The sequence below is a fragment of the Capricornis sumatraensis genome, chromosome 4 (genome assembly GCF_032405125.1).
Source record: "Capricornis sumatraensis isolate serow.1 chromosome 4, serow.2, whole genome shotgun sequence".
Lineage (NCBI taxonomy): Eukaryota > Metazoa > Chordata > Mammalia > Artiodactyla > Bovidae > Capricornis > Capricornis sumatraensis.
Window position 1 is genome coordinate 152,292,513 of NC_091072.1, and position 23,478 is coordinate 152,315,990.

General features: G+C 58.3%; 2 protein-coding genes across 2 annotated transcripts in view; one reads left to right on the plus strand and one right to left on the minus strand.

Moving 5' to 3' along the window:
* CACNA2D4 (calcium voltage-gated channel auxiliary subunit alpha2delta 4) overlaps positions 1 to 23,478 on the minus strand; it is a 64,987-nt gene that overhangs the window by 17,850 nt on the left and 23,659 nt on the right. The window contains exons 20-26 of the mRNA XM_068971533.1: positions 23,368 to 23,435; positions 22,889 to 22,934; positions 22,707 to 22,804; positions 21,256 to 21,349; positions 16,258 to 16,353; positions 15,174 to 15,301; positions 12,039 to 12,119 (exon numbers count right to left, since the gene is read on the minus strand). Of these exons, the coding sequence (XP_068827634.1) occupies positions 12,039 to 12,119; positions 15,174 to 15,301; positions 16,258 to 16,353; positions 21,256 to 21,349; positions 22,707 to 22,804; positions 22,889 to 22,934; positions 23,368 to 23,435 (611 nt within the window). The remainder of the gene's footprint in view (positions 1 to 12,038; positions 12,120 to 15,173; positions 15,302 to 16,257; positions 16,354 to 21,255; positions 21,350 to 22,706; positions 22,805 to 22,888; positions 22,935 to 23,367; positions 23,436 to 23,478) is intronic.
* LRTM2 (leucine rich repeats and transmembrane domains 2) lies at positions 1,828 to 7,502 on the plus strand. Its single transcript, XM_068970623.1, has 3 exons — positions 1,828 to 1,891; positions 3,961 to 4,551; positions 7,048 to 7,502. Exons 1-3 carry the CDS (start codon positions 1,828 to 1,830, stop codon positions 7,500 to 7,502), a joined length of 1,110 nt encoding a protein of 369 aa, XP_068826724.1.

Here is a 23,478-nt window from a genome sequence, read left to right on the forward strand (position 1 = left end):
CTCAGGAACAGGGGTGTGAGGTTGGGGGCAGGAAAGAGTGGTCAGCGGCCAGGCTTGTAAGCTGCTGACCCCTCCCTGGGGTCCTGCCTTCTTGCATCTACCTGGGGTCACCTAGACTGTCTTCCAAGACAACGTGTCCTGAGTTCAGCAGACATGAACTCGCCTCCCATGATTAGACTGGTCTCATGGGGGACAGTGTGCTTTGCTTATCGCCTTCGAGATAAGGAGACTGAGACCCAGAGAGTTGATGGGGTTTAACATACAGAGCAGCTGACAGAGACTTGAACCCAGAGCCCACCCTGACCTGGGCGTTTCAGCCAGGAGCCCAAGGGGTCTGGTGCTGGGAGGTGGGGGAGCATCTGGAGATGACCCCTGAGCTGTTCCTCCACCGCCAAGCCCAGGACCTGGTCCATCCTCAAGGTTTCTCCCTCACTCCACATCTGCCCAGCATGCCTCCTCTGCAGCCCCTGAGAGGCTGTGAGCCCTCTAGAGCAGGGGGATGGAGGCTGAAATCCAGAGCCAGAGCCAGGTCCGCCCCCCCCCGCCCCCCCACCCCGCAGCGGTCCCCTCCCTACCTCCTCCCCAATCCCGAGCGGCCCCCACGCTGAGCAGGCGCTCCTGCCTGGCCGCTGCTGAGGACCCATGGGCGCTGTGCTCCGACTGGGCTCTCGGGGCCAGGAGGCAGCTTGGCAGCTGTATGGAGGGGGGGAGGAGGCGGGAGAGGCCCCTGGTGCCCGAGGGAAACCCTGATGGTGATGAGATTCCAGGGCTCAGCAGGCCCCCAGCAGCTCCTCCCACCTCCTCAGCGTCTGCTCGGCTCTGCCATTGGCTCCCGGGCTCCCAGAATTAAACCGGCTGTGGGAGGGGAAGCGGGAGGCTGCAACCTGGAGCCACCGGGGGGACCCATGTGGCCGCCCTCTGGAAGCAGCATCAAGGTCCCCCTCCTGGCTGGCCTTCCCCACCTGGCGCCAGGCCCAGCTGTGATGGGGCCCTTGGCCACATCGGGAGGGAAGCAAGGAGGGCCTGTGCCATTGAGTTGGAGCGGGAGCAGGTCCCCTGGGAGGCGGAGCCCCCTCTCCTTGTCCCTGGTCCTGCAAGCTCACCTTCTGCCCGGCCTGTCTCCCCACTGCAGCACGAGCCCCTGAGCTGATGAGTTTTTTCCCAGACCTTCCGGAGGTGGAGGACGGAGCACAGCTGCTCCCCCACTAGGAGACAGTGGAGGGAAAGCAGGGGGCTGCCCCAGGGGGCCTGGGCCTCTCCCGTGATCCACCCACCGACTGACCCACCGACTGCTCCTGTGCTGGGCCTGGTCTCTGCCTCCCCGGGGGCGATGGTAAGAGTGCAGTGGGGTGGGGAGCCAGGTAGCCCTGGCTTTAGGCACCTGGGACGTGGGGGAGGAGGCCACATGACTCCAAACACGCTCAGGAGATCATCCAGGGAGATAAGGAGAAGGGGCAGGCTGAGGATGGGGGCTGGGGTGGGGGGGAGATGGACGGCTCCTGAAGCTCCTAGCCCGGAGCTCAGCGCCATCTGGGCTCCATCTGAGGGCTCCCGGGATGCCCGCCTGGCCCTGCACGCTCCCTGACTCATCCGGGGAGGCTAGGGTTCCTGGCTTCTCAGCCCCCTCCTACCCCTCCTCCCCCAGCCAGGGAATCAGAGCTGAGAAGAACAGGAGAGGAGTGTAAAGAGACACCAGCCCCCTCCACAACCCCTGGGCTGGAACACCTGATGCCCGCTTTGCTCATCTCTCTCTCCCTCTCTCTCAGGACTGACTGAGCGGACGGACGGGGGCTCCTCTCCCCAGAGGTGCAGGGCCTGGCAGCCACCATGCTGGCCCCGGGCGGCCGCCCTGAGCCGAGGACCTGGCTCGCTCTGTGGAGGCGGATCTCTTGTGAGTGGGTGGTGGGGGGAGGTCGGGCATCGGGGCTAGCGGGGCTGCAGGGACTGTCTGCCCGGGTGTCCGTCACCAGCCCTGCCCGTAGTTCCAGGGGAAGAGCCACCTCTGAGCTCCATGGTGGGCAGATCGGGAGCGGGGTCCCACGTGCAGTTCTGTCCCCTTAGACGAGTCTGCTCCTGAGCCCAGGGGCCCCATCTCCCTCTTCTAATGGCAAACCTCTTGTCCTGCTTGGCTGCAGGCTGAGTGGCCCTGGAGCCCGCTCTTAGGGCCCCAAGATGGAGGGAACCAGTGGGCTCTGGGGACACGGCGCTGGAAGGGCTTTAGGGGTGTGGTCCAGGCCCTCCCCTGTATATGGTGACACAAAGGCCGCCTACTTCCCACAAGGGAGACTAGTGAGCTGTCGGGTGAAGGAAGCCCTGGGAATTCTCGCACAGCTGAAGGGTCAAGCCTACTGGGTAAGAGATAAGAACCATCCTGGGGGGACGTCTGTCCACCTGACCTGCCGGCGCCCGGTCAGCCCTGAGATGCCACCACCCCACGACATAGGCGAGCTGAATTATTCACCATGCAGAGCGGCTGAGCCCCGAGATGCCCAGCTCCCCTTTCAGCCTCCTTCTAGAATCACTCAACACCTCGCAACACACGGCTGTTTTCTCATCACCAGAGCTTTCACACTGGCCCGAATTTCTCGGGACAGGGGGACGGTGACCTCTAGTCCTGTTGGTCCTTCTGAGTGGGGAGGCCAGATGGGCTGAGTGTTTCTCTGGGTAAAGTGGGGCCCGAAGGAAGGGAGGCTGACTTCTGAGTGGCAGGGCAGGGGGAGTTGGGCAGGCTGCCTTGACCGCAGTCAGCTCAGAGGGTGACAGGTCAGCGGTCCAGCAGGTGACCTCGGGTGGCCGGAAGGGCCTCCAGCTGGCATCCACAGCCTTACCTGTGCTGATTCCCCCGCCCCTCCCCGAGAAGAGAGAGGCTCAGGTGTCAGCCTGGGCAGGCCTCTCCGGTGTCACTGACCCTCCAGGAAAGGGGGTGCAGTCCTGTCCGGTTCCCTCAGGCTCTGCCCTTCGGGACACCAGACACCAGAGCCCTGCTGGACATAGATTCAGAGCCACCCCCCCCGGACCTGGTCAGGGAGGTGCTGCCCCTTCCAGTGGAGCCAAGTGGCCAGAGTGGGTCTGAACTTGTCCATCACTCCTTGGCTGGGGCCTTCCTCTGGGCTTGGCAGCTTCCCTCCCCCTCCACGGGGACACCCAGGACAGTGAAGGGGGCTTTGAGTTCACTCTTAGAAGGGTAGACCCCAGAGAGAGCTGCCCTGAGGCGTTGTTTTCTGAATGCCCCTACCCCTGCAGCCCTGCCACAAGGGCTCTGGGCAAACCATGAGACCAGGAGAGGAACGCTGCCACCGGATTCCTCCTGCAGAAATTGGTGACGGAGCCCATGGCTAAGGGCAAGCCCGGTTGTGGAGCGAGAACAGATGTGGGGCATGTCCAGGCCCAAGATTTGTGTGGCTCGCACCCCAGCGTCCTCTGCGTGGAGGGGGAACTGGCGTCTCACCCTGTCATTTCCACACGGTCTCAGGATGGGAACTGGGTGCCGGGGCTCCCTCCTCGCCCTGAGGTGCTGGCCTGTCTTGGATGTGGGATTCCTGCAGGCCAGAGTAGGGGGGCTTGGTGTGCCCCCTGGTGCATACAGCACAGCCCCCACCCACTCTCTGTGCAGCTCTAGGTGCATCTGGGGGGTGGGCATCGAGAGAAGGGAAGAGAATCTTTCCCACTGCAGCGCCCCTGGAGGGGATATGGAAGGTCCCCTCACAGCCCCATGTCCTCTGTCGTGTCAACGTCTATCGTGTCGGGGGTCCAGGTGCCCGAAGTGACCTACCACATGGGATCTGTTCACGTGAGGGTGCTGTGGGTACTGAGTTCTGTCTCACGTGGTTAGGACACGCTAGTGCACGCTTGTGGGTGGCCATGGGGATCCTGGCAAGGCCCCCTTGTGGGATCCGCATGAAAGAGACAGCAGGAGGAGGCGGTGACCGTCTGTCCCTCTGTCCCCCGTCCACCCCCCAGGGCTCGCCTGCTGGATTGCCCTGTGCGTGGCGGAGGCCGTCCCCGCCTGCCCCTTCCCCTGCACGTGTGACGGCCGCGGCCTGCAGGTGGACTGCAGCGGCCTGGGCCTGACCGCGCCACCCCCGGACCTGCCAGCCGCCACCCGCAGCCTCCTGCTTCTCAACAATAGGCTGAGCTCCCTGCCCGGCGGGGCCTTCGCCAACCTGTCGGGCCTGCAGCGGCTGGACCTCTCCAACAACTTCCTGGACCGGCTGCCGCGCGCAGCCTTTGGGGACCTGGCCAACCTGACGGAGCTGCAGCTCCGTAACAACAGCCTCCGGGCCCTGGACGCCGCGCTGCTGCGGCCCCTGCCACGTCTGCGCCACCTGGACCTGTCTCTCAACGGGCTGTCCCGGCTTCCACCCGGCCTCTTCGATGGGCTGCCTGCCCTGCGGTCCCTGTCGCTGCGCGCCAACCGCCTGCAGAGCCTGGACCGCCAGACCTTCGAGCCCCTGGCCGGCCTGCAGCTGCTGCAGGTGGCAGACAACCCCTGGGAGTGTGACTGCCACCTGCGGGACTTCAAGCGCTGGCTCGAGTGGTTCTCCTACCGAGGTGAGTGCAGGGGAGGCTGGACGGGCCAGCAGCAGGCAGAGGGGCTGGTGCCACCCCTTCCTCCTGTGCCCCTCCACTCCGGCCGCCCTTCTCTGCCCTCTCTCTCTCCAGACTGACTCCCTGCCATGTGCTTTCCCTTCTGTAGGTTTTTAGGACGGGCTTGAACGCACCGTGTAACTGTCCCCTGGGCATCCCTGGGCCCGGGGAAGAGGGGATGGATTAAAACCACCCTCGCTCCTCTGAATAACGCAGCCACCTCTTACACACCCACAGTTTCAGGAGGTAGAGTAGAAATCAAATCCACAGATGCAATCCCATTTTCATTTTGACGCTGATCTCAACTCCTCCTCCCAAGAAGTTATGTTATCAAAGCTTTGGCTAAGAAGCCCAAAGCCTCGGGTTTCCAGTTCCTTCCTTTCCTCCTTTCGTTAACCCCGGGCAAGTCCTAGAAAAAGCTTCAAAATGATGAAATGAAATGGACAGGAGGGCAAAGATGTAAGCCTCCTGGTTAAAAGCGCCAGATCTGGGTTGGCTTCGTGGCTCTGCCACTTACTGGCTGTGTGATCTTGAGAAAGTAGGCTAGCCTCTGTGGCTGTGCCCCCATCAGTGAAACGGGGCAAATAACAATATCTGCCTCAGAGAATCCCTGTGCAGATTAAATCAGAAACACATGGAAAGTAACTGGAAAAGTACTCAGTGTAAAGTGGGTCTGCAGTAAAGCTTACTCATTTATGTGTCCACTCGCTTGCTGGTAGAAGTTGTAATATTTAACCAGGCTTAACGAGAAACGATTTGGTGCCCAGCACAAAGTAGGGCTCCAAGAATATTTGCTGAATGAATGAACTGATGTGAAAAGGACTCTAATGCTTTCATCAGGCTGACTCTTTTTGTTTCAGAGTGTTTCCACAATCTCATTATCTGCCTAATATTCTCATATGTTAGTTAACTAAAAACATTTTACAAATGATGAAGTGCCATAAAATATTAGTCACTGTGGTAATTTCTCCCATTTTCGGTGAGAGGAGAAATAATAATGAACACTTGTATAGTTTCCAGTTTCCAAGTATCTTTCCATACCCATGACCTGCTTGACCCCTTAGAGCAGCTGAGATGGTCATTCTTATGACAGCCACAAAAATCGAGCCTCGTACTTAGGTACTTTGCTCAAGATGATGTGGCCGGGAGGGAGTCAGCCTCAGGTTTTTGGAGCAGGAAGGTGAGGTAGCCCCATTTCCATGGCCAGTTCTCGCTGGCACAAAAGCCCTGGACACAGTTCACGGGGTGTAAGCCTTGCGTAGGCGGTTGGCGGCACGGGGGATTGGACAACCAGACCGATGTGTGATCTGCAGGGGACGTCCTTGCCCCTCCAAACGGTCATCGGTCACCGGGAAGTAAAGAGCACGGAGGGGAATGTACATTTTAGAAACTTGTCACTGTTGGAGCTATTTTCCACCCTGCATGCCTCCAAAAGACACCAACCAAAACAAAACAAATAACCTAGGCTTTTCCTGCACCCGGGAAAGACTGATGTCTATTGTGTGGTGAGTCTGCGGCAGCTGGGCTGGGCTGGGCTAGGCTGGGTGCCAGCAGGGACAGGGGACAGGAGCCCAGGCCCTTCCACGGGGGCAGGCAGTGCCTGCATCTCGGTCTCCAGACACTGAAAGAGGCCAAAAGGGGGTGTCTGGGCAGCTCCCCTCCTCTTGTCCCACCTGTGTTCTGTACCCGCCTCCCCCAGGTCAAGTCTGGCTCGGCCGTCATCCGGACAAGCCTGGGCCGCCTTTGTGGCCTGCCCGCCCTCGTTGGCTCTGGCCCCTCCTCTGACCTCGGGGGTCTTTGTAGTCCCCTACAAGATGCCTCTGGGCTCAGGGTGCTGTGGCCAGGGCACTGACGGGGCTGCTGTTGCTCTAAGAAGGACACCACTCTTGTGGTTTCTACTCTCCCTTCTCCAAGGAGGTACCTTAGGGACCAAGGTCCCTCTTGGAGAAGTGTGGCTCCAGCTTCTGCCCTTGGTGTTAGTGGGAGGAGCCCGGGGGCATGAGATGCTGGGGAGAACAGTGCCGGGGATTACAGACAGGTCACCAGGGATCAGGACAGTGCCTGGGTTACAGATGGGCCAGCGGGGATCAGGCAAGGAGGGGGGGTATGGACTGAATTTGGGTCGTGGCCCCTCCTTCCTGAGCACCGGACTGGGGGTGGCCGGTTTGACTCTGGGGAGCAGGCAAGGTGGGGATGTCTGTGTGCTTCTCTGCTAAATAGGAACAGGGACACCGTCCACGTCACAAGGCTTCTGCATGGGTTAATTGCCACCATGTGTACCCGCCTCCCCGGCTCTGGGCTTCATACACGCTAGTCCCCCACTTTCCTCTCCTATCGCTTTGGCTGCAGGACTCACTGCCTTGCTGGTGGAAAATGGTCCTCCTGGGACCTCCACGTGGGACCTGGGGCTGGGGGAGGGACTGCTGGTTCTCATCCCACCTTTTCTCTCTCCCAATGCAGGGGGGCGCCTGGACCAGCTGGCCTGCACCCTGCCCAAGGAGCTGAGGGGGAAGGACATGCGCATGGTCCCCATGGAGATGTTCAACTATTGCTCCCAGCTGGAGGATCAGAATAGCTCAGCTGGGCAGGAGGTCCCCGGGCCGCCCTGCACCAAGGCCAGCCCGGAGCCTGCCAAGCCCAAGCCGGGCCCCGAGCCTGAGCCTGAGCCCAGCACCGCCTGCCCCCAGAAGCAGAGGCCGCGGCCCGTGAGCGTGCGGCGGGCCATCGGCACGGTGATCATTGCGGGCGTGGTCTGCGGCGTGGTCTGCGTCATGATGGTGGTGGCCGCCGCCTACGGCTGCATCTACGCCTCCCTCATGGCCAAGTACCACCGTGAGCTCAAGAAGCGCCAGCCCCTCATGGGCGACCCAGAGGGCGAGCATGAGGACCAGAAGCAGATCTCCTCTGTGGCCTGAGAGCCCGGCACAGAGGGTGGGGAGCACGCTGGCTCTCCCTCTGCCGTCCCCTTTACACCTTCCTCCCAGCCTCTGTGGACTCTGAGCCTCTGGAAGCCACCAGCGTGTGCTGACGCTCCTCCTGGGCCCCCAGAGCTCTGGACTGCAGGCAGAAAGGACAGGTGTGCCACAGAGGCTCCTGGGCCCGGTGCCCCCGTGCCCCTTCAGCCTCTCCTGCAGTCAGAGCTCACAGCTGTGATGCTCCCCACCTCTGGCTTGACTCGTCTCGCCTGCATCTGGGGTGTGGGCCGGTTTCTGGAACTCTCTTCTGAGCTGGCTGATGTTGGGCCCAGCTTCCAGCAGCTGGTACCAACGTGCAGTCAGACCAGCCCTGCCATTGAGACCGGCGCTTAGAAACCCAGCACCACACCCTGGCCGACACCGCCAGGCCCTGCATAACTGACCTCCCCGCCCCGCTCGCTGGTCTCTCTCCCAGTCGCTCGGCGTTGCACTCACAGTCACATGGGGACAGAGGTCGTAGAACCTCGGAGAGCAGAGCCAGGCCTCCCCATTGGTCTTGGCACCCAGGCCACGCAACCTCCTGCTTGCTGACACAACCTCCCGCAGCTGACGGGGAGAAGCCCAAACCCATGGCCACGAGGATTCCTTTCAGATCCTTTCCAGGGGCCAAGGTGGAACTGCTGGATGAGGCTGCTCGTTGCCATGGTAATCTGCTCACACCTCTCCTGCTGGGCTTTCTGGGGACGCTGCTGGCCCAGAAGCCTTGAGGCTGCAGCGTGTGTGGACGGCAGGCCCCCTGGGTGTCCAGGTACAGACCACCGACTGGGCTTGTCCTCAGCGCTGCTGAAGTGCATCCCTGCCAGGCCCTGAGGGGACCCCACCCCCACTCCCACAGCCTGCAGCCCCAGAACTGTTGCCCTGCACCTTCATCCCCCTGCCCCTACCTTCAGCATCCCTGGGCCTGTGACCTCGGGGCAGGGGACTGGCTCATACTCTGTGACTGCCCTGCTAGCACATCCCAAGCAGACGCTGGGAGCAGCGAAAAGCCGCCTGCATTCTGCTCAGAGGCGTCAGTGGGGGGGCGGGGTCCCTTTCCCAGCGTTCTGTCTGCTCCATCTGGCTTCCCACAATCCTTGTGGCCCCTAGACTGGGGCCCAAACCAGAGCACAGCCCTGGGATCCTGTCTATCTCTGCCCATAGCCCCCTAAACCACCAAAGGGACCGAGGCTGGGGGCTGGGGCGGGAGGGGGCAGTGCAGGCTCTCCTTGCCCAGGTCTGCCCCCTTGGTCAGTGTGATCTGAGGTGAGTCTGGGGCTCTCTCTGCAGGACACCAGCCTCCCCCAGCTTATGGAGGTTTGGGAGCCATCAGGCTGGTTTCTGGCTCTGAGACTGGAGGTCTCGAGCGGGGGGTGGGTGCCCAGAACACGGGTCTGAGGCAGGACAAGGATGGGGTTGCCGAGTGCAGGCTGCCCACCTGGCTGGCCACAGTCTTCCTTCTTTTGAGGTGCTGGCTGACACCGGATCTGGGGATTCGGGGAGTGGGGGAAGGCTGGGCATTGTCAGTGGTGGACTCTTAGCCTGAGACAGAAGATTTTTAAAGGCAAAATTATATTTCTGGTTTGTTGTTTCAGATGACCAATAAAGACTGTATTTTCCTACATGCCTCCTGGTTTCCTTGGGTGGGAGGCAAGCCTGGAACTGGGAGCTGGGACAGCGTCCCCAGGCAGGGGCATGGGGTGTCCCCAGTCCCCTAAGGTGAATGGAAACTCCCAGCCGAGGCCTGGCTTTGGGGCATCCCTGGAAGGGCAGTGGGGGAGCAGAGAGACCCAGGTCTGTGTCAGCCCTGCCGTGAGCCTGGCCACTGTGCAGCTGAGGGCTGACACCGTGGGGTAGGACGTGCACCTATGCCCCAGGGACCCTACTGCGTGATGGAGAGGGCTTCCCCGAGGGCACTTTAGGGGACCAGGTTTCACCAGTCTCTGGGAGGTCTCTGCGTTTGCAGGAGGTGCCCCGTTTAACATACTGTGCTTTTAAGACTGACTCCAGGGACAGCCAACAGGGCTTGGGGCTCACACAGACGACCTCTCCTAAGGGTTCAGCAGACAGGATCAAAATTATGGACCAGAGGGCTGGGGACGGCAGCCAGGAGAGGAGGTGGGCGGGAGGACCAGCAGGCCTCTGGGTGGGTCATCCACCTGATGCCCAAGTGACCCACCTTGTCTGACTGGCCTCTGGCTGACTGGGTCTGGGCTACACAGGTCACAGTCTTCAGACCAAGATGGAATTCTCTCCTAACTGGGAGCCCTCCACTGGGTGACCGGCCCCCTTGACCCCAGCCCAGCCCAGTGAGACAGGAGCAAACCCTAGGGAGAAGAGAACTAGTAGGCCCCTGTTCCAGAAATTTAGCTGGACTCCCTTCTGGGGAGGGGTTAACTGGGGGGAAGTCCTGGCTGGACCCCTTCTGGGGAGGGGGTAACTGGGGGGAAGTCCTGGCTGGACCCCTTCTGGGGAGGGGGTAACTGGGGGGAAGTCCCAACTGGATCCCTTCCTAGGTAGGGGGGGTAACTGGGGAGGCCCCAGCTGGACCTCTGCCTGGGTTGGGGTAACCAGGGGCAGGTGTCCCCCTGTAACCCTGACGGGCACAGCAGAACTGGGAGACCAGTGCTTGTGGGGGTAGAGGACAGGCCCCCGCAGCCTGCACAGGTGTGGGTAACACACAGGTGCACTGTTCTGGGCACATGTGGTCTGAAGGCCCGCCGGGCTCATGGAGGCGCTGCTCTAGACAGAGATCCTCTGACCACAGCCACTGTGCTGGGGACACAGCTGCAGCTGATGGCAGCCGCATATGATGCTCTCGATATTCCCCAAGCAGGCCTGGCACTCACAGAGACTTGATAGTGGGTCCTGATCAGAACGGTACATTCCTAGAAATTTTGCATGAACTCTTGAGAAGCAGCTGCTTAGCGGTCAAAGGATCCCTCCTCGTCCACCTGCCTGGCCCTTGGCTGGGGCTTGAGGCTGTCCCTCCTCCTCCCCTGCACAGACATGGGGTGTGCGGCCTGCCTGTCAACACACGCTCATGTATACACAAGGGAAGGAACCACCAGGACAGCACTCAAGGGGTCAGAGAGGCTGAGCCACAGGCCAGGAAGAGGAAATAACAAAAGGAGACTGAAAGAAATATAATCGAGGGAGAAAGGTCTCCAGCGCCCCAGCCCCGTCCGATCGCGTCCGCGCCCTCCCTCCTCCGGAGCGTCAGAGCGATTGTCTGCAGTGAGTTAAACCACAGGCACCGGACACGGTTTCCATGGCAACCCCTCCCGGCTCTAATTCAGCACTGAGTTAAAAATGATATCAAATAATTGGAGAGAGCAGGAGAGCACAGCCAGCAGCCTGACCCCCCGTGCCTTCCCTTCACTGGGTGTTCAGGTGTGCGGGAGCTCAGATGACCATGTCATAGAGGGGGGCAGGTGGGCCACAGACTCAGCCGGGGCCCCGGGATGGTCTCTAGGGCCTGGGATCAGCAGCCCAGGTGAAGGACAGAAAGGGACAGAGCGAGTCCCTCCCGCATGCCCTGCTGCACAGCCTCAGGACACCTGTGACACACATATTTGTGAACGAGAGTGCTGAGCAACCAGACCCAGCCACTTGCTCCCGCTTCATCCAGCTGTGGGCAGCACCGTGCCCTCGCTGGGGTGGGCAGCCTGCCTGCCTGGTGGCTCCTGCCTGCGCTTCACCCTGCACTCAGCCTGGGGGAGAAGATGCAAGGGTCCCAACCCCTGGTGCTGGCCCCTAGCAGCTGCTGAGTCCCCCATAAGGCAGGTGCCCAACCCCATCACTCACAGCGGTGAGACCCCAAGGACCTGCAGGTCTAAGCCATGGAGGTTGGATGCAGGACCCTCATCACACAGGTCTCATGGCTCTCAGACAACTATCAAAGGAGCCAAGGACCTTCCTAGGCTCCAAGAAGTTGGGGCAGCCTGCGAATCTCCCTGGGCACTCTTGCAGGGTTGTGATCCCATGCCTTCAAGAGGTGATCTGAGCTCAAATTCTCGTTCATTAACTATTAGCTGTGAGGCTTTGGGCAAATGATGTTTCTGGGTCTCAGTTTCCTCATCTGTAAAATGGAACCAAACCCAATCACCCCAGGGCTGGAGGAGAACTGGCACGGGAACACTGGGCTTGTGTAGGGGCTCAGACATCAGGGTCTGAGTCACAAGCCCCCTCTTCCCTTTGGCGGACAGTGGAGGCGGGAGCAGCACACAGAGGGTGGGAAGGAGGTCTGGGTGGTCTCTGTCCTGGGTGAGCTCGAGCAGATCTCTTCACTTCTCTGGGCTTAACTTTATGCACGAATACTGAGGCGTCACGGTTTTATAAACAAAGTGACTCAGGAAGACTCCCCTCACTCCCCGGCCCCACATTTCATCTGTACGGACTGAGGCCTTGCAGACCACACGCAGGCCTCCTGCAACACCTGAGCCTTGCTCTCGACTCTCTCCCTGCCACCCAGCCTTGCAGCCCCGGGGCAGCCCCTACCTGCAGCGATGGCAGTTCTGTTGTCCACGCTCACTGCTACGGCTGTGCTCACGGTCACCACCGCAGGCTCACTGGGACTTTCTGGGGGAAAAATTGCCAAGTCACACTTTCAGCACCTGAAGAGGAGCTGAAGGTGGGGCAGGCTGGGGAGCCGGGCAAACACCATGTTCCCCGTGCGAGTAGGGGGCTTCCAGGGGGCTGTCTGGTACCACCCACCTCAGATCTTTGTTGAGTGTCTCCTACATATGCCCTAAAGGCAGGGTGCCGCCCACCTCTCCGTGCAGTTCTGAAGCTGCCCCTCTGGATGGCGTAGCATCGCCAGGTCCCCAACTGCCGACTGGCCTGCCTGCAGCTGCCCGCTGGAGCCCAGGGACCCCGCTGGAGCCCACCCAGGGACTTGCATGGCATCTCAGGGCCCTATCAAGTGGGAGACGGGATGTGTTCCCAGACAAGGTGCTGGCTGACCCTGAGTTCTCCTTCATCAGTCACGTGAGTCAAGGTGGCAATGACAGCCCCTTCAGGAAGCCAGATGCCAGGGCTGCATGGGGCCCAGAAGGCCGGCTGGCGTCTGACACATCCACAGAGCCCCCATAAACCCTGGGGGCCTCCATGTCACTGCCCGCTTGGCAGCTGTGCTCTGGGGACTTGGCCAGGCTCCAGGGCCCGCCTGGAGGTGCCTCTCCAGCTCCGAGGAGAGCCAGGCTGCCAGGTGTGACACCAGCTCGAGCTCCGCATCCGCACAGAGCTTCCGCGCTGAGGGGTGTGGACATGCGCACCCGCGGCTCCTGGACTTCACGTCCCTGAACCTGCTCTTCAGGGCGCTCTTGTCCACAGGGTCAAGTTCCTCACTAAGATTCCCGAGAAAGAGGTACAGTTGTATCACGTGCTCTCTCTCCTGTTAGAATGTCTCTCATCAGACACTGCTTGAAACAAATAGGTCATGAGACTCCTAGTGTTGGCCGTGAGGAAGCTTAAATCAACCACTGGTTTCTCCTATTTGCTCTTTCCAGGCCAGCACCACCCATCACACCTTGCTGGGACCAAATACCTCACAGAAATGGAAAATAACTCTGATTCTTGGAACTGACTCTATGGAAGGTTGTCCTGGGGTCTAGGAGTTCGCTATGATGAAGACACAAGGGAACACATGTCTCTGCATGGGTGGCTGTTTCTCGCCTTCCTTTTCTCTAAAACGGAAGCCGGCTTCCCCTGCTTGCTTTTGAAATGTCTGGAGGATACTGATGGGGTGACCCCCTGCAGGCTGCCCCGGCAGCAGGCTGCCTCCAGGACAGACTCGCTGTGTGTGTTCCACGGGCTTGGAAGGGACACCCGCATATGGGGTGGGGCCCTGATGAAACGGTCTCTGGGGATGTTGGGGGTCTTAGCATCTGTGTCATCGGGCAGCTACCCGGCCCCACACCTGGCTGCATGAGCCAGCTACCAGGGGGTGGAGGTGGGACCTGGGGCTGGCCCCAGAAAGGGGGCTGTGGGCACGGAGGCCACAGGCCTGAGCCGCTAGGGCTCTGGCGAGATCCTGCTCCGTGCTGGCAGTCTTAGCACCGACTGCAAGAGATAGCTCAGCTCGGCCAGGGCTTGTCCTGGGGTCAGGAGGAGGGTTGAGAGTCAGCCTGGGGAGATGGGCCTCCCCTCAGTCCTGCAGCTGAACCCTGCCGGCCTACTCAGGGTCCCCCATTATACAGGTTGTTTTCTCTCTCTGCAGTTGGGGGTGGGGAATGTATGAGGGTCCCCTTGCTGGTCCCCAACTCTCCCTCCTCGCCTTGCACTCAGCTCTGCCCACCGCCTTCCTGCCCCCTGCTCCCCCAAGGCTACCAGCAGGCCCGTTCTGGGGACAGTATGGGCAGGAGGGAGCCTGTCACCTGGGGGAGGGGGCAGGGTGCTGCCCCAGAACCTCTGACGACCTCACGGACCTCCTGCTCTAGACATATGGGAAGGAGGAGGTGCCCCTGAGGCTTGGGCTCCATGTGGGAAGAGGTCACAGCCTGCCTCCTGCCCCACCATCGCCTTATACACAGTGAAGTGCAGTGAGACCCTGGCCCTGTGCCCCCCTCCCCCCAGCTGTGTGGTCCTGGTGAGCCTCAGACTTTCCCTGTGTAAGAAGAGGCCGTGCATGCCAGATGAGCTACGTGTGGATAAGTGTTGCGTAAAGCGATGGGAGGATGGACAGGAAGGCATCTGGAGGGCGGCTCAGTGGGGGTGGCTCTCGCTGGGCTGCCTGGGGGTGGTTGTGGCGGTGGTGTTGGACAGACACCTTGGAGGGAGGACAAGCCTCCACCCCAAGTTGACCCCCAGCCACCCTCCTCCCCTTTCCTCCTCTCCTGCCCCCTCAGCTCACTCGGCCTGGTGGACGTGGATAATTCTGGGCCCTCTCGCTCACTGTGGAGGGTCAAAGTCCCAGAGGGGACTCGTGGACCCTCTCTGGACCACAGACTCTTCAAGTGGGAATCGAGAGAGTGAGCTTTTGGGCTTCCGGGGTCCAGTCTGTCCTGAACATTGTGCAGCTTGCTTGGGGCTCTGTTGAAGCTGCTTGGCATCTTTTCTGGGCCATCTCTTGCTGGGTTAGGGGTTGGGGGCTGGAGCTCTGAACCCACCCCTGCAGTCACTGGACGAGCAGGCCTGTGCTGGCTGGGGCCTGAGGCCCATTCACCACCCTCCTCAGGCCCTTCAGCCCTTGGTGACCTGGCAGCCGGGAGACACCCTGTTATTACCGGGAGTGGCTGAGGGGCTGGCTGGGGCTCAGGGTTGCCCTCCTGGGAGACATCGACAGCCCAGCCCTCTCGTCCCCACTGTGGAATAAAGTCTGTTTCTTTCATGGTGTGAGCATCTGTCAGAAACACTCAGAAATTTAGAAATAGAAAATTCTTAGAGGCCAACTGTCCCAATAGCCTCCTATGCAGAATCTGGGCTGGAATCCAGCCCTTACTGACTTTTGGGTCAAACCTCTCTCCTTTGTTTTAGCTTTTAAATGGCATCGTTGACTGCTGACCAGGGAATGAAATGACCCACCCTGGGTGTGGGTGGAGGTCAGTGGGAGGGGACCCCAAGGTCTGGATGGTTGTCTTGTATCCCTGGGGGGAGTGGGGATGCCCTGGCCATGGAGCTCTGGACATGGCTTACCCGGTCCTTCTGCCGAGCGGAGGTTGAAAACCATGCTGCCAGGAGGATGCTCGGCGGCCTGGCGGTACCACAGAGGGAAGTGGTCCAGGGTGAACATGCTGTCCTCGTCCGCCGGAGTCAGGAACCTCCTGCAAGGAGAAAGACCTGGCACGTCCCCTAGATCCGGGAGCACGGTCTTCCCTGTCTTCTGTTCTTACAAGGTCACCGTGGCCGGGCCAGGGGAGCGACTCCCCTCTGCCTTGGGGGAGGTGTAGGCAGGAAAGATTAGCCCCTAAGCGGGCATTGTCCCAGACGACGCTCCCTGGCAATTCCTGCCTTTTCCAGAATCAGATGCTGGTGCATCAGCAGGCACACCGCGGGAAGAGCAGGGGTTCTGCCTAATGAAAGGCCTTCATCGCCCTGTAAACTGCTTGTGTTTCTTCTGGATAAACCCTGATTCCTCTGTTGGGCAAGTAGCGTGTCTGCAGGAGGAAGCCGTACAGTCGCAGAGGGGCTCATTTGTGTCCGACTCTGCTCTTTATGACATGCTGGCGGGGTGGCCCCAGGTTGGGTGGGATTCTTCTGGAATTCAGGCTTTGCCAGCAGTGGGGCTCCTCAGACTCAGCACCATGGACGTTGGGGCGGACATCGTCGTGGGCCGGCCCCTGCACAGTGGGGCGCACAGCGGCCCCCCCGGTCTCTACCCACTGGCTGCCGGTAGCAAGCCCCTCTCCCCAAGCTGTGACAACAGAAACGTCTCTGGACATTGCCCGGTCAACCTGGGGTGGGAGTGGGAGGCAGAATCGTGGGCTCAGGGCAGGGGGAACGTCGTCAACAAGGACGGCATGGCCAGATCCAGCCGGTCACTCAGAGACGCATCCTGGTGGGCGCCTGCAGCTGCTCCCCTCTTGGGGTGATTGTCTCCCTCCTCTGCTGGGGACCTGTCCAGGGTGGTCTGAGCCTGGGTAGGAGGCAGGTTTCTCTGGCTCCCTAGTCTGTCAGCCCCAACCCTTCTTCCCCTACACTCCTGGAGTCCGGCGTCAGGCTGCTCACTAACCACAGCGACACCCCAGGGACTCTGCTCCTGGTGCCCGGCGGGACTCACTTGTCGGAGACCTTCTCGGAGCCCACGAACAGGCTGCTTCTGAGGAGGCCGGCCCGGGTGCCCAGGAAGGCCATGTCCACCACTTGCTCGGACTCGCTGTGGGCAGACAAAGCAGGTGTCATCACGCTGGGCCAGGGTGGGTGCCGGGGAGGACCCACAGGCCCCTCCCAGAGCCAGGTCGTGCGGTCGATCTCTCAGGGGCTGCCGGGCACCTGCCTTTGCTGTTGTGAGATTCCCCCTTGCTCGGGGCCCCTTGGGCCTCTGCCCGATGCGTGCACTCAGCTTTGGGGCAGCGGCTGACTCTGGCAGACAGAAGGGACTCAGGAAGAGAGGTTTTAGCCCCAGGACATAAGGAAAGTAACTTCTCGTGCCCAGCACACACTCAGCACCGTGTCCCGTGAAGCCGGTTTTGCATATTTGCCCTATTCCTGAGATTGGGAAGGGAGCAGACTTCTATGTCTACCCAGAGAAGTCCGGGCAGACCAACAAGATCTGGGGAGGGCCCACGGGCTGGAGGGCCCCGAGCCTTCTCACAGGCCCAGAGTGGCCCTGTGGGGACCATGCCACATGGGAGGTCGTCACTTTTTTAAAAATTTCAGCTGTTTTTGAAAATTTTACCTTTTATTTTTTGGCCACACTGGGCAGCACATGGGATCCTAGATCGACAAAGGTTTGAACCCACGCCCCTTGCATATTCGAAGGGTGGAGTCTTAATAACTGGATCGCCAGGGAAGTCCCAGATTTCAGCTTTACTGACGTATAACTGACATAAAATTGTAAGGTAGCTTAAGCATGTGTCATGGTGATTTGATATATTTATATATTGTGAAAGGATTCCCTCCATTATGTGTGTGTGTGTGTGCATGTGTGAACATTTCTGTTCCACTTTCTTAGCTCATCTCAGTTACAAAATCCAGTGTTCTGAATAGAATCAGCCCCTACTCATCCTACAAGGTCTGTCCACTTCCCCTGTCTCCTCCCCCACTGCCCCTCCAGCCCCTAGCAATCACTTTTTCACTGTTTCTGAGTTAGTTACCTTTTTAAAAAAGATTCCACATGTAAGTGATACTACACAGTATTCCTGTGTCTCTGTCTGGCTTATTTCGTTTAACATAATGCCCTCTGGGTTCATCCACGTCACTGCAAATGGCAAGATTCCCTTCTTTTTCAAGGCCGAGTCATAGTCCGTTGAGTACATCCACCACATCTCTTCATCCATTCACCCACCAGTGGACGCTGAGGCTGTTTCCATGTCTTGGCTGCTGTGAGCAACACAGCAGCGGACAGGCACGTGTAGATATCTCTCCAGTAGCCTGTCTTTGCTTCCTTTGGATAAACGCCCAGCAGTGGGGTTGCTGGATCGTGTGATAGTGCTGTTTAAATTTCTGGAGGAGCCTCCGCATCATTTTCCATAGTGGCAAAATCAGTTTACATTCCCGCTCACTGAGCACAACGGTTTCCTTTTCTCCACATCCTCATAAACACTTGTTATCGCTCATCTTTCTGATAATAGCCAACTTGCAAAGACGACTGAGATCTTTCTTTTGGGTGCTGCAGTGAACCCAGGATTTTAAAGTGTTTGCTGTGCTCTGACCCACAGCTGTTGCCGCACCTGCTGCCTCTCGTCTGGTGTGCCCACTCGTGCTGTCCGACCACCCCTCGTCAGGCCGGTGGGAGCCCCTTCAGTTTGTCTCCAGTGTCCTGTTAGCACAACCTCCTCAGTCTTTACTGACTTGCACTTGGGATGACGAGATGCCCCCGGCTCATTCTGTCCACCTTCTGCCCTGGTCCTGGAAGTAGATACTTCTCCAGGGGTCACTGGCTCATTTCAGCGAGGGCTTCCTAGAGTGGACACTGAAACTCCACATGGTTGGGTCTGGGGTGCTCATTGAGGTCAGCCCTTTCAGTGGACAAGGATCTCCTCTTTGTTTCTTTCAGGGAAAATACACCATGAGTTCACTGATATTTCCAATCCATATTTAATGTTCCATCTAAACTTTGATTTAAAAAATCTGCACTGTGGGGCTTCCCTGATGGTCCGGTGGTTAAACTTCATGTTTCAGTGCAAGGGCTGCAGGTTTGATCTCTAGTCAGAGAGCTAAGATCCTGCATGCCCCAGGGCCAAAAGACCAAAACACAAAATACAGAAGCGATATTGTAACAGATTCAATAAAGACTTTAAAAATGGTCCACATCTAAAAAAGCTTAAAAAATATTTGTGCCTCTTTTCTCATCTGCTGAAAATCTTGTTCCTAACGACATTAGTGACACTATTTGCTCTGTTTATCCATGTCGTTTGGAATAACAGTGCCAATAAATATAGTGTCTAGAAATGTGCTTATGGAACACAGTTTTTAAGATTTTCATTTGTTTAGAGTTTACAGTTCTGTGCTTTCAAGTCCCTCGACAGAAGTCCCTGCTGTGCGATTATTGATTCACAACCAGGTTTGTTTCACTTGCTTTCACATTTTCAGAGTTTAGTTTTTAAATTTAATTTCATTTTATAATGACATGATTTACACAGTCCCAGAGTCAGATATGCAAAGTAAACCATGTTCAGAAGAATCTGTTTCTGTCTCCATCCCTCTGCCCCTTCATTCTTCTTATTAGTAAGCTTTTTGCTTGCTTGTTTATTCTTCCATTAAAAATATGCAAGCATAGATACGTAAGCACATGCTCGTGCACGTTTCTATATGGAGTTTGATATAATCCCACTTGTCGGTTTTTGCTTTTGTTGTGCTTGCCTGCAGAGACAGATCTAGAAAGATCTTGTCAAGACTGATGTCTGGGGCTTCCCTGGTGACTCAGTGGTAAAGAATCCGCCTGCCATTCCTGGACCATTATAGACAGGAGACATGGGTTCGATCCCCGATCCAGGAAGTTTCCACAAACTGGGGGGCAGCGAAGCCTGAGTCCCACAGCTGCTGAGCCTACGCTCTGGAGCCTGGGAGCCACAGCTACGGAAGCCTGAGCAGCCTAGAGCGTGACGAAAGAGAAGTCGCCGCAGTGAGAAGCCCCGAGTGCCGCAAATCGAGGGCAGCCCCCGCTCTCCGCAGCCAAGAAAAGCCTGCGCGGCAGCAAAGACTCAGTTTACCCCAAAATAAGTAGATAAATGCCATTATTATTACTTTTTAAAGACTGATGTTAAGAAGCACACTGCCTATGTTTCCTTCTAGGAGTTTTTTGGTTCCAGGTCTTATATGTAAGTCTTTAATGCATCCTAAGCTGATTTTTGTTTATGGTGTGAGACAGTGGTCTATAATTTCTTTTCTTTTCTTTCTCTTTTTGTGTGCGGTGGTCCGGTTTTCCTGATACCATTTGTTAAAGAGACTGTCCTTTCTCCTGTGTATATTATTTGTTCCTTTGTCAAGTAGGAGTTATCCACGTATTTCTGGGCTCTCAATTCCGTTCCATTGATCCATGTCTCTGTTTTTCTGCCAATACCATGCTCTTTTGATTACCCCAGGTTATCTTTCCTGACGTACTCCCTGGTCAAGTATATTTGCTCCTCAGTGTCCTCCCGACATTAAAAACATCAGCTAATTTCTGAACTTGGAAACATAAAGACTGTGCCTCTTCTCACCAAACCCAATGACCCACCCCCCATGGTAGAAGGCAGGATAGAACAGAGAGCCAAGAGTCCAGACACTGAAAACCAGCTGCCTAGTTTTGACTCTGGCTCTGCCACTAATGAGGCAGATGACCTCAGGCAAGTTGCTTGTCTCACTCGGCCTTGGTTTCCTCATCTGTAAAATGGGGATAACGATGGGATCTATTTTGTCAGGTTGTTGTGAGGATCAAATGGCTTCATGTACACTAAGTACTTGGAACAGTGCTGGCCCACTGTATTCTTCATTCTTTAGTTTCATTTAATTTTGGATAGATAACGCAAGGCTTCCCAGGTGGCTCAGATGGTAAAGAATCTGCCTGCCAATGCAGGAGATGGGGGCTCAATCCCAGGGTCAGGAAGATCTCCTGGAGGAGGGCGTGGCATCTCACTCCAGTTCTTCTTGTCTAAAGAATCCCAAGGACAGAGGAGCCTGGTGGGCTACAGTCCATGGGGTTGCAGGGTAGGACACAACCGAGGGACGAGCATGCACACGCATTCACATGGACTCGACACGGTACCAAAAATTACATAGAGCAAATCTCTCCGTCCTGGGGTCAGCTGTCTGTGCTTTTACCGGAGCAGCCAGCGAGGACTGTTTCCTACAGAGTCTTCCATAGATTTACATGTGTACACATTCCCCTACCTAGTATGTTTCTGCCCCTTTAACAGAAATGGGAGCGTATCACCATGCACTGTTCCACGTCTTGCTTTTTTCATTAAGAGCTTGTTCCTGTAAGATTCTGTTGGTGTTTTCAAGAGGAAGCACTGGTTATTAAATGTCTAGGAGAGATCTGACATCGCTGGGATGTGAATGTTGACTCTTACTGTTCAAGAACAGGTGTGGCCCCTGCATCCTTCAGCTCAGCGCTGCCTAACGCCCTTCTGGTACTCATGTGTGCACTCACACACTCACATCTGTCTCTTTTTTCCACCTTTCCGTGAGACACCAGTGCCCCAGGTGAAGAGGAGCAGAGGGAGAGAGGACTCACCAAGGTCATGTTTGTACCACACGCAGCCTCAACCTCACCAGCTGGAAACGGGCCCCAAAGGCTTGAGCTGTGCTGTTCGGGGGCAGTTGGGCTGATGCTTGTCCCCCCTGCCCCTGCCAGTTGGAGCCTGGCACCAAGGGAGGGGTTCTGGGAACTGGGCTACAGGGCGTGGTGTGGGTATTTCCTCGGTGGAAGCTTTGCCAAGTCCCTGCTGTCCCAGGGGGCTGTGAGGGTCACCGTCTTCCCACGTCTATGAGTGTGACCCCCCACGTCTTCCCACCCTCCCCTCTTCTTAGGCCAAAGGACCTGGGTGGTCTCCTGAGCTGCCCACCCAGTCATGGGAGACCCTGCCTTGACCCAGGAATGCCAGGGGCAGGACCCAGCTGCACCAGGACTTACTCGGAGCTGTTGAGGGCCAGTGCCGTCCAGTATGCCTCCATGGGGGCTGTGACCACCGCGTCAAACAGTGCCTCCTGCAGCAGCTCCTCGTCACCTGGGGCAAAGTCCGGAGACCATCCGCTTACTCCCCCGCGATCATGTGGGCTCAGCTCCCACCCCCTGCCCAGGAGCCCTGACCCTCAGGGTCTAGAGGTGCCTCAGAGGAAGTCTGGAACACTCAGAGCCCCTGCTCTCTGCCAGAGGAGGTCATCTCCGGAGGCCAGGAGGCCGTGTCCTCTGCCCCAGTGTATGGGCAGAACTCAGCAATTTCAAGGCCTCTCCAGCCCTCAGGCTCCGTGAAGTCAGGAGGCCTGCCTGCCAGCTGCCCCTGCCTCCTTCTCCCCAAAAACTAGCCTTGGGGCCTCTGCATACCCTGGTCTGATGCTTCTGCCCTGTCTCTGTCTGGGTGGCCCTTTCTATCCCTTCCTTTCTCTAAAACATTTATTGATGTTTATTGAGGTGAAATCCACACAATGGACACCCTATGGATGGCATGCAATCTGGCATTTACACTTGCGCAGAGACCTGCAGCTCCCTTTACGACACCGAGTTCTCATGGTCCCAAAGGACTGCCATGAGGTGGGTCCTTTCACCCTCAGCTTGAGCGATGCCCCTGATGAGGGCCCCCCTTCCCCACGCAATACCTACTCATGGCCTCATCACCCCTGCAATGACTAGCCTACATCCACTCAAGTGCTGGTCCCATTACTGGCTTTTCCTCCAACCACAGACTCGGTGATTGCACAGCCTGGTCTGCACTCATCAGAAGCTTCACTGATGAACACCACCACCCTCACCCTGCCTGGCTGGCTGGAGAATGTGTCTGGCACAGACTTGTGGGTGGAATGAACGAATGAATGAGGCCTTGTTGGGATGGCATGGGAGGTGGGGACTTCTCTCAGGGGGATACTGATGTGACAGGATGATCCACAACTCCTTCCAAAGAAGAAGAGGTGGGACCCAGTGGAAGGTGGCCCTGCATTCGTGCAGAGACTTGGGGTTACCTGGACCCGGCTAAGGGAACACTCACAGATCGCAGGCTGCAGGAGATGATGCCTTGAGGGAGCCTTACCTTGCCTGCTGGCTGGGGAGTGAGGTCGGGGGGCCCTACTGAGTGACGGGGACAAACCTAATGGGCAGGCCAGTGCCCATCACTGTGGGCCCTTAACAGTGCCCGGGGGACAGAGGCTTAAAGGGACCCTAGTCCCTGCCATGGGGACACACCCGTGCCCTTGCAGGTCTCAGAGCCCTCGTCACTGGTATGGTCCTGGGGGGACTGGCTGTGGCCTCTTATTTGAGGGGATCTCTCTGGTCTCCCTGAGCCATTTGTGAGCTCTGCAAGCAGGGCACTCGAGCCTCCACCCAGCCCTTCATCCCTGCAGAGTCCTGAGCTCAGGCCAGGGGACACTCACACTCCAGGGCGGGGTCCTCCTGGGTCAGGAAGCGCACCACGGCCTCCAGCTGGGTCAGCTTGCGGTGCTCCGGGTCGATGTCCGTGACGCAGTAGATCCTGGGAACCCGGCAGAGCCCGTTACCCCGAGTCCGGGTGGCCCCCCATCCCCGCCCTGCACCCCGCCAGCCCCCGGGTCCTCACCAGTCGCCGGCCAGGCTCAGGTCTGGGTGAAGCAGGTCGTGCAGGCCTGAAAGCAGAATCCCGGCTCAGTCCAGGGCTCACGGACCCAGTGCTCTAAAAGCAGCTTCGGGGCAGGGAGGGCCAGCCGCATCCTGCCAGCTTCTCGGGCAGAGGTGGGCTCCGCGTGGAGCCCGATGGTGTCCTGGTAATGTTGCTCTCTAAGTGCCTTCCATCCCAACACCTCCAGTCTGCACCCTGCCCCCTGGGATCGCCCTCGAGGAAGCCTTGGCTTGCCTGGCTTCATCGTGTCCAGCTGAGCCCGGGGCCGCGTGTGTCCGTGGCCACACCCTCAGCACAGAGGCCGGCACCGGGACTCACAGGCCCCTCTGGCAGCACGGCCCTGCCCACAGAGCCCCAGCTGGGTTGGCCCTGCCCTGTGTCCCTGGAGAACCTAGTTTTCCTCAGAACTGTGCAGAGGTGCTGGGCACTGGCCGACCCACCTTCTTCCACTGACGTGTTCCCCAGGAGGATGTATTCTCCGTGACCTCGGGACAGCACCACCCCCAAGCTGCAGGCAGAGCAGAGGACACAGGCTAGAGGTCAACTGGGGC

Excerpts from the sequence above, each read along its gene's own strand:
- LRTM2 (XM_068970623.1), top strand. The coding sequence starts at position 1,828 with ATGCTGGCCCCGGGCGGCCGCCCTGAGCCGAGGACCTGGCTCGCTCTG. Across the intron at positions 1,892-3,960 it reads TCTGTGGAGGCGGATCTCTT|GGCTCGCCTGCTGGATTGCC; the intron begins GTGAGTGGGTGG and ends TCCACCCCCCAG. Across the intron at positions 4,552-7,047 it reads CGAGTGGTTCTCCTACCGAG|GGGGGCGCCTGGACCAGCTG; the intron begins GTGAGTGCAGGG and ends CTCCCAATGCAG.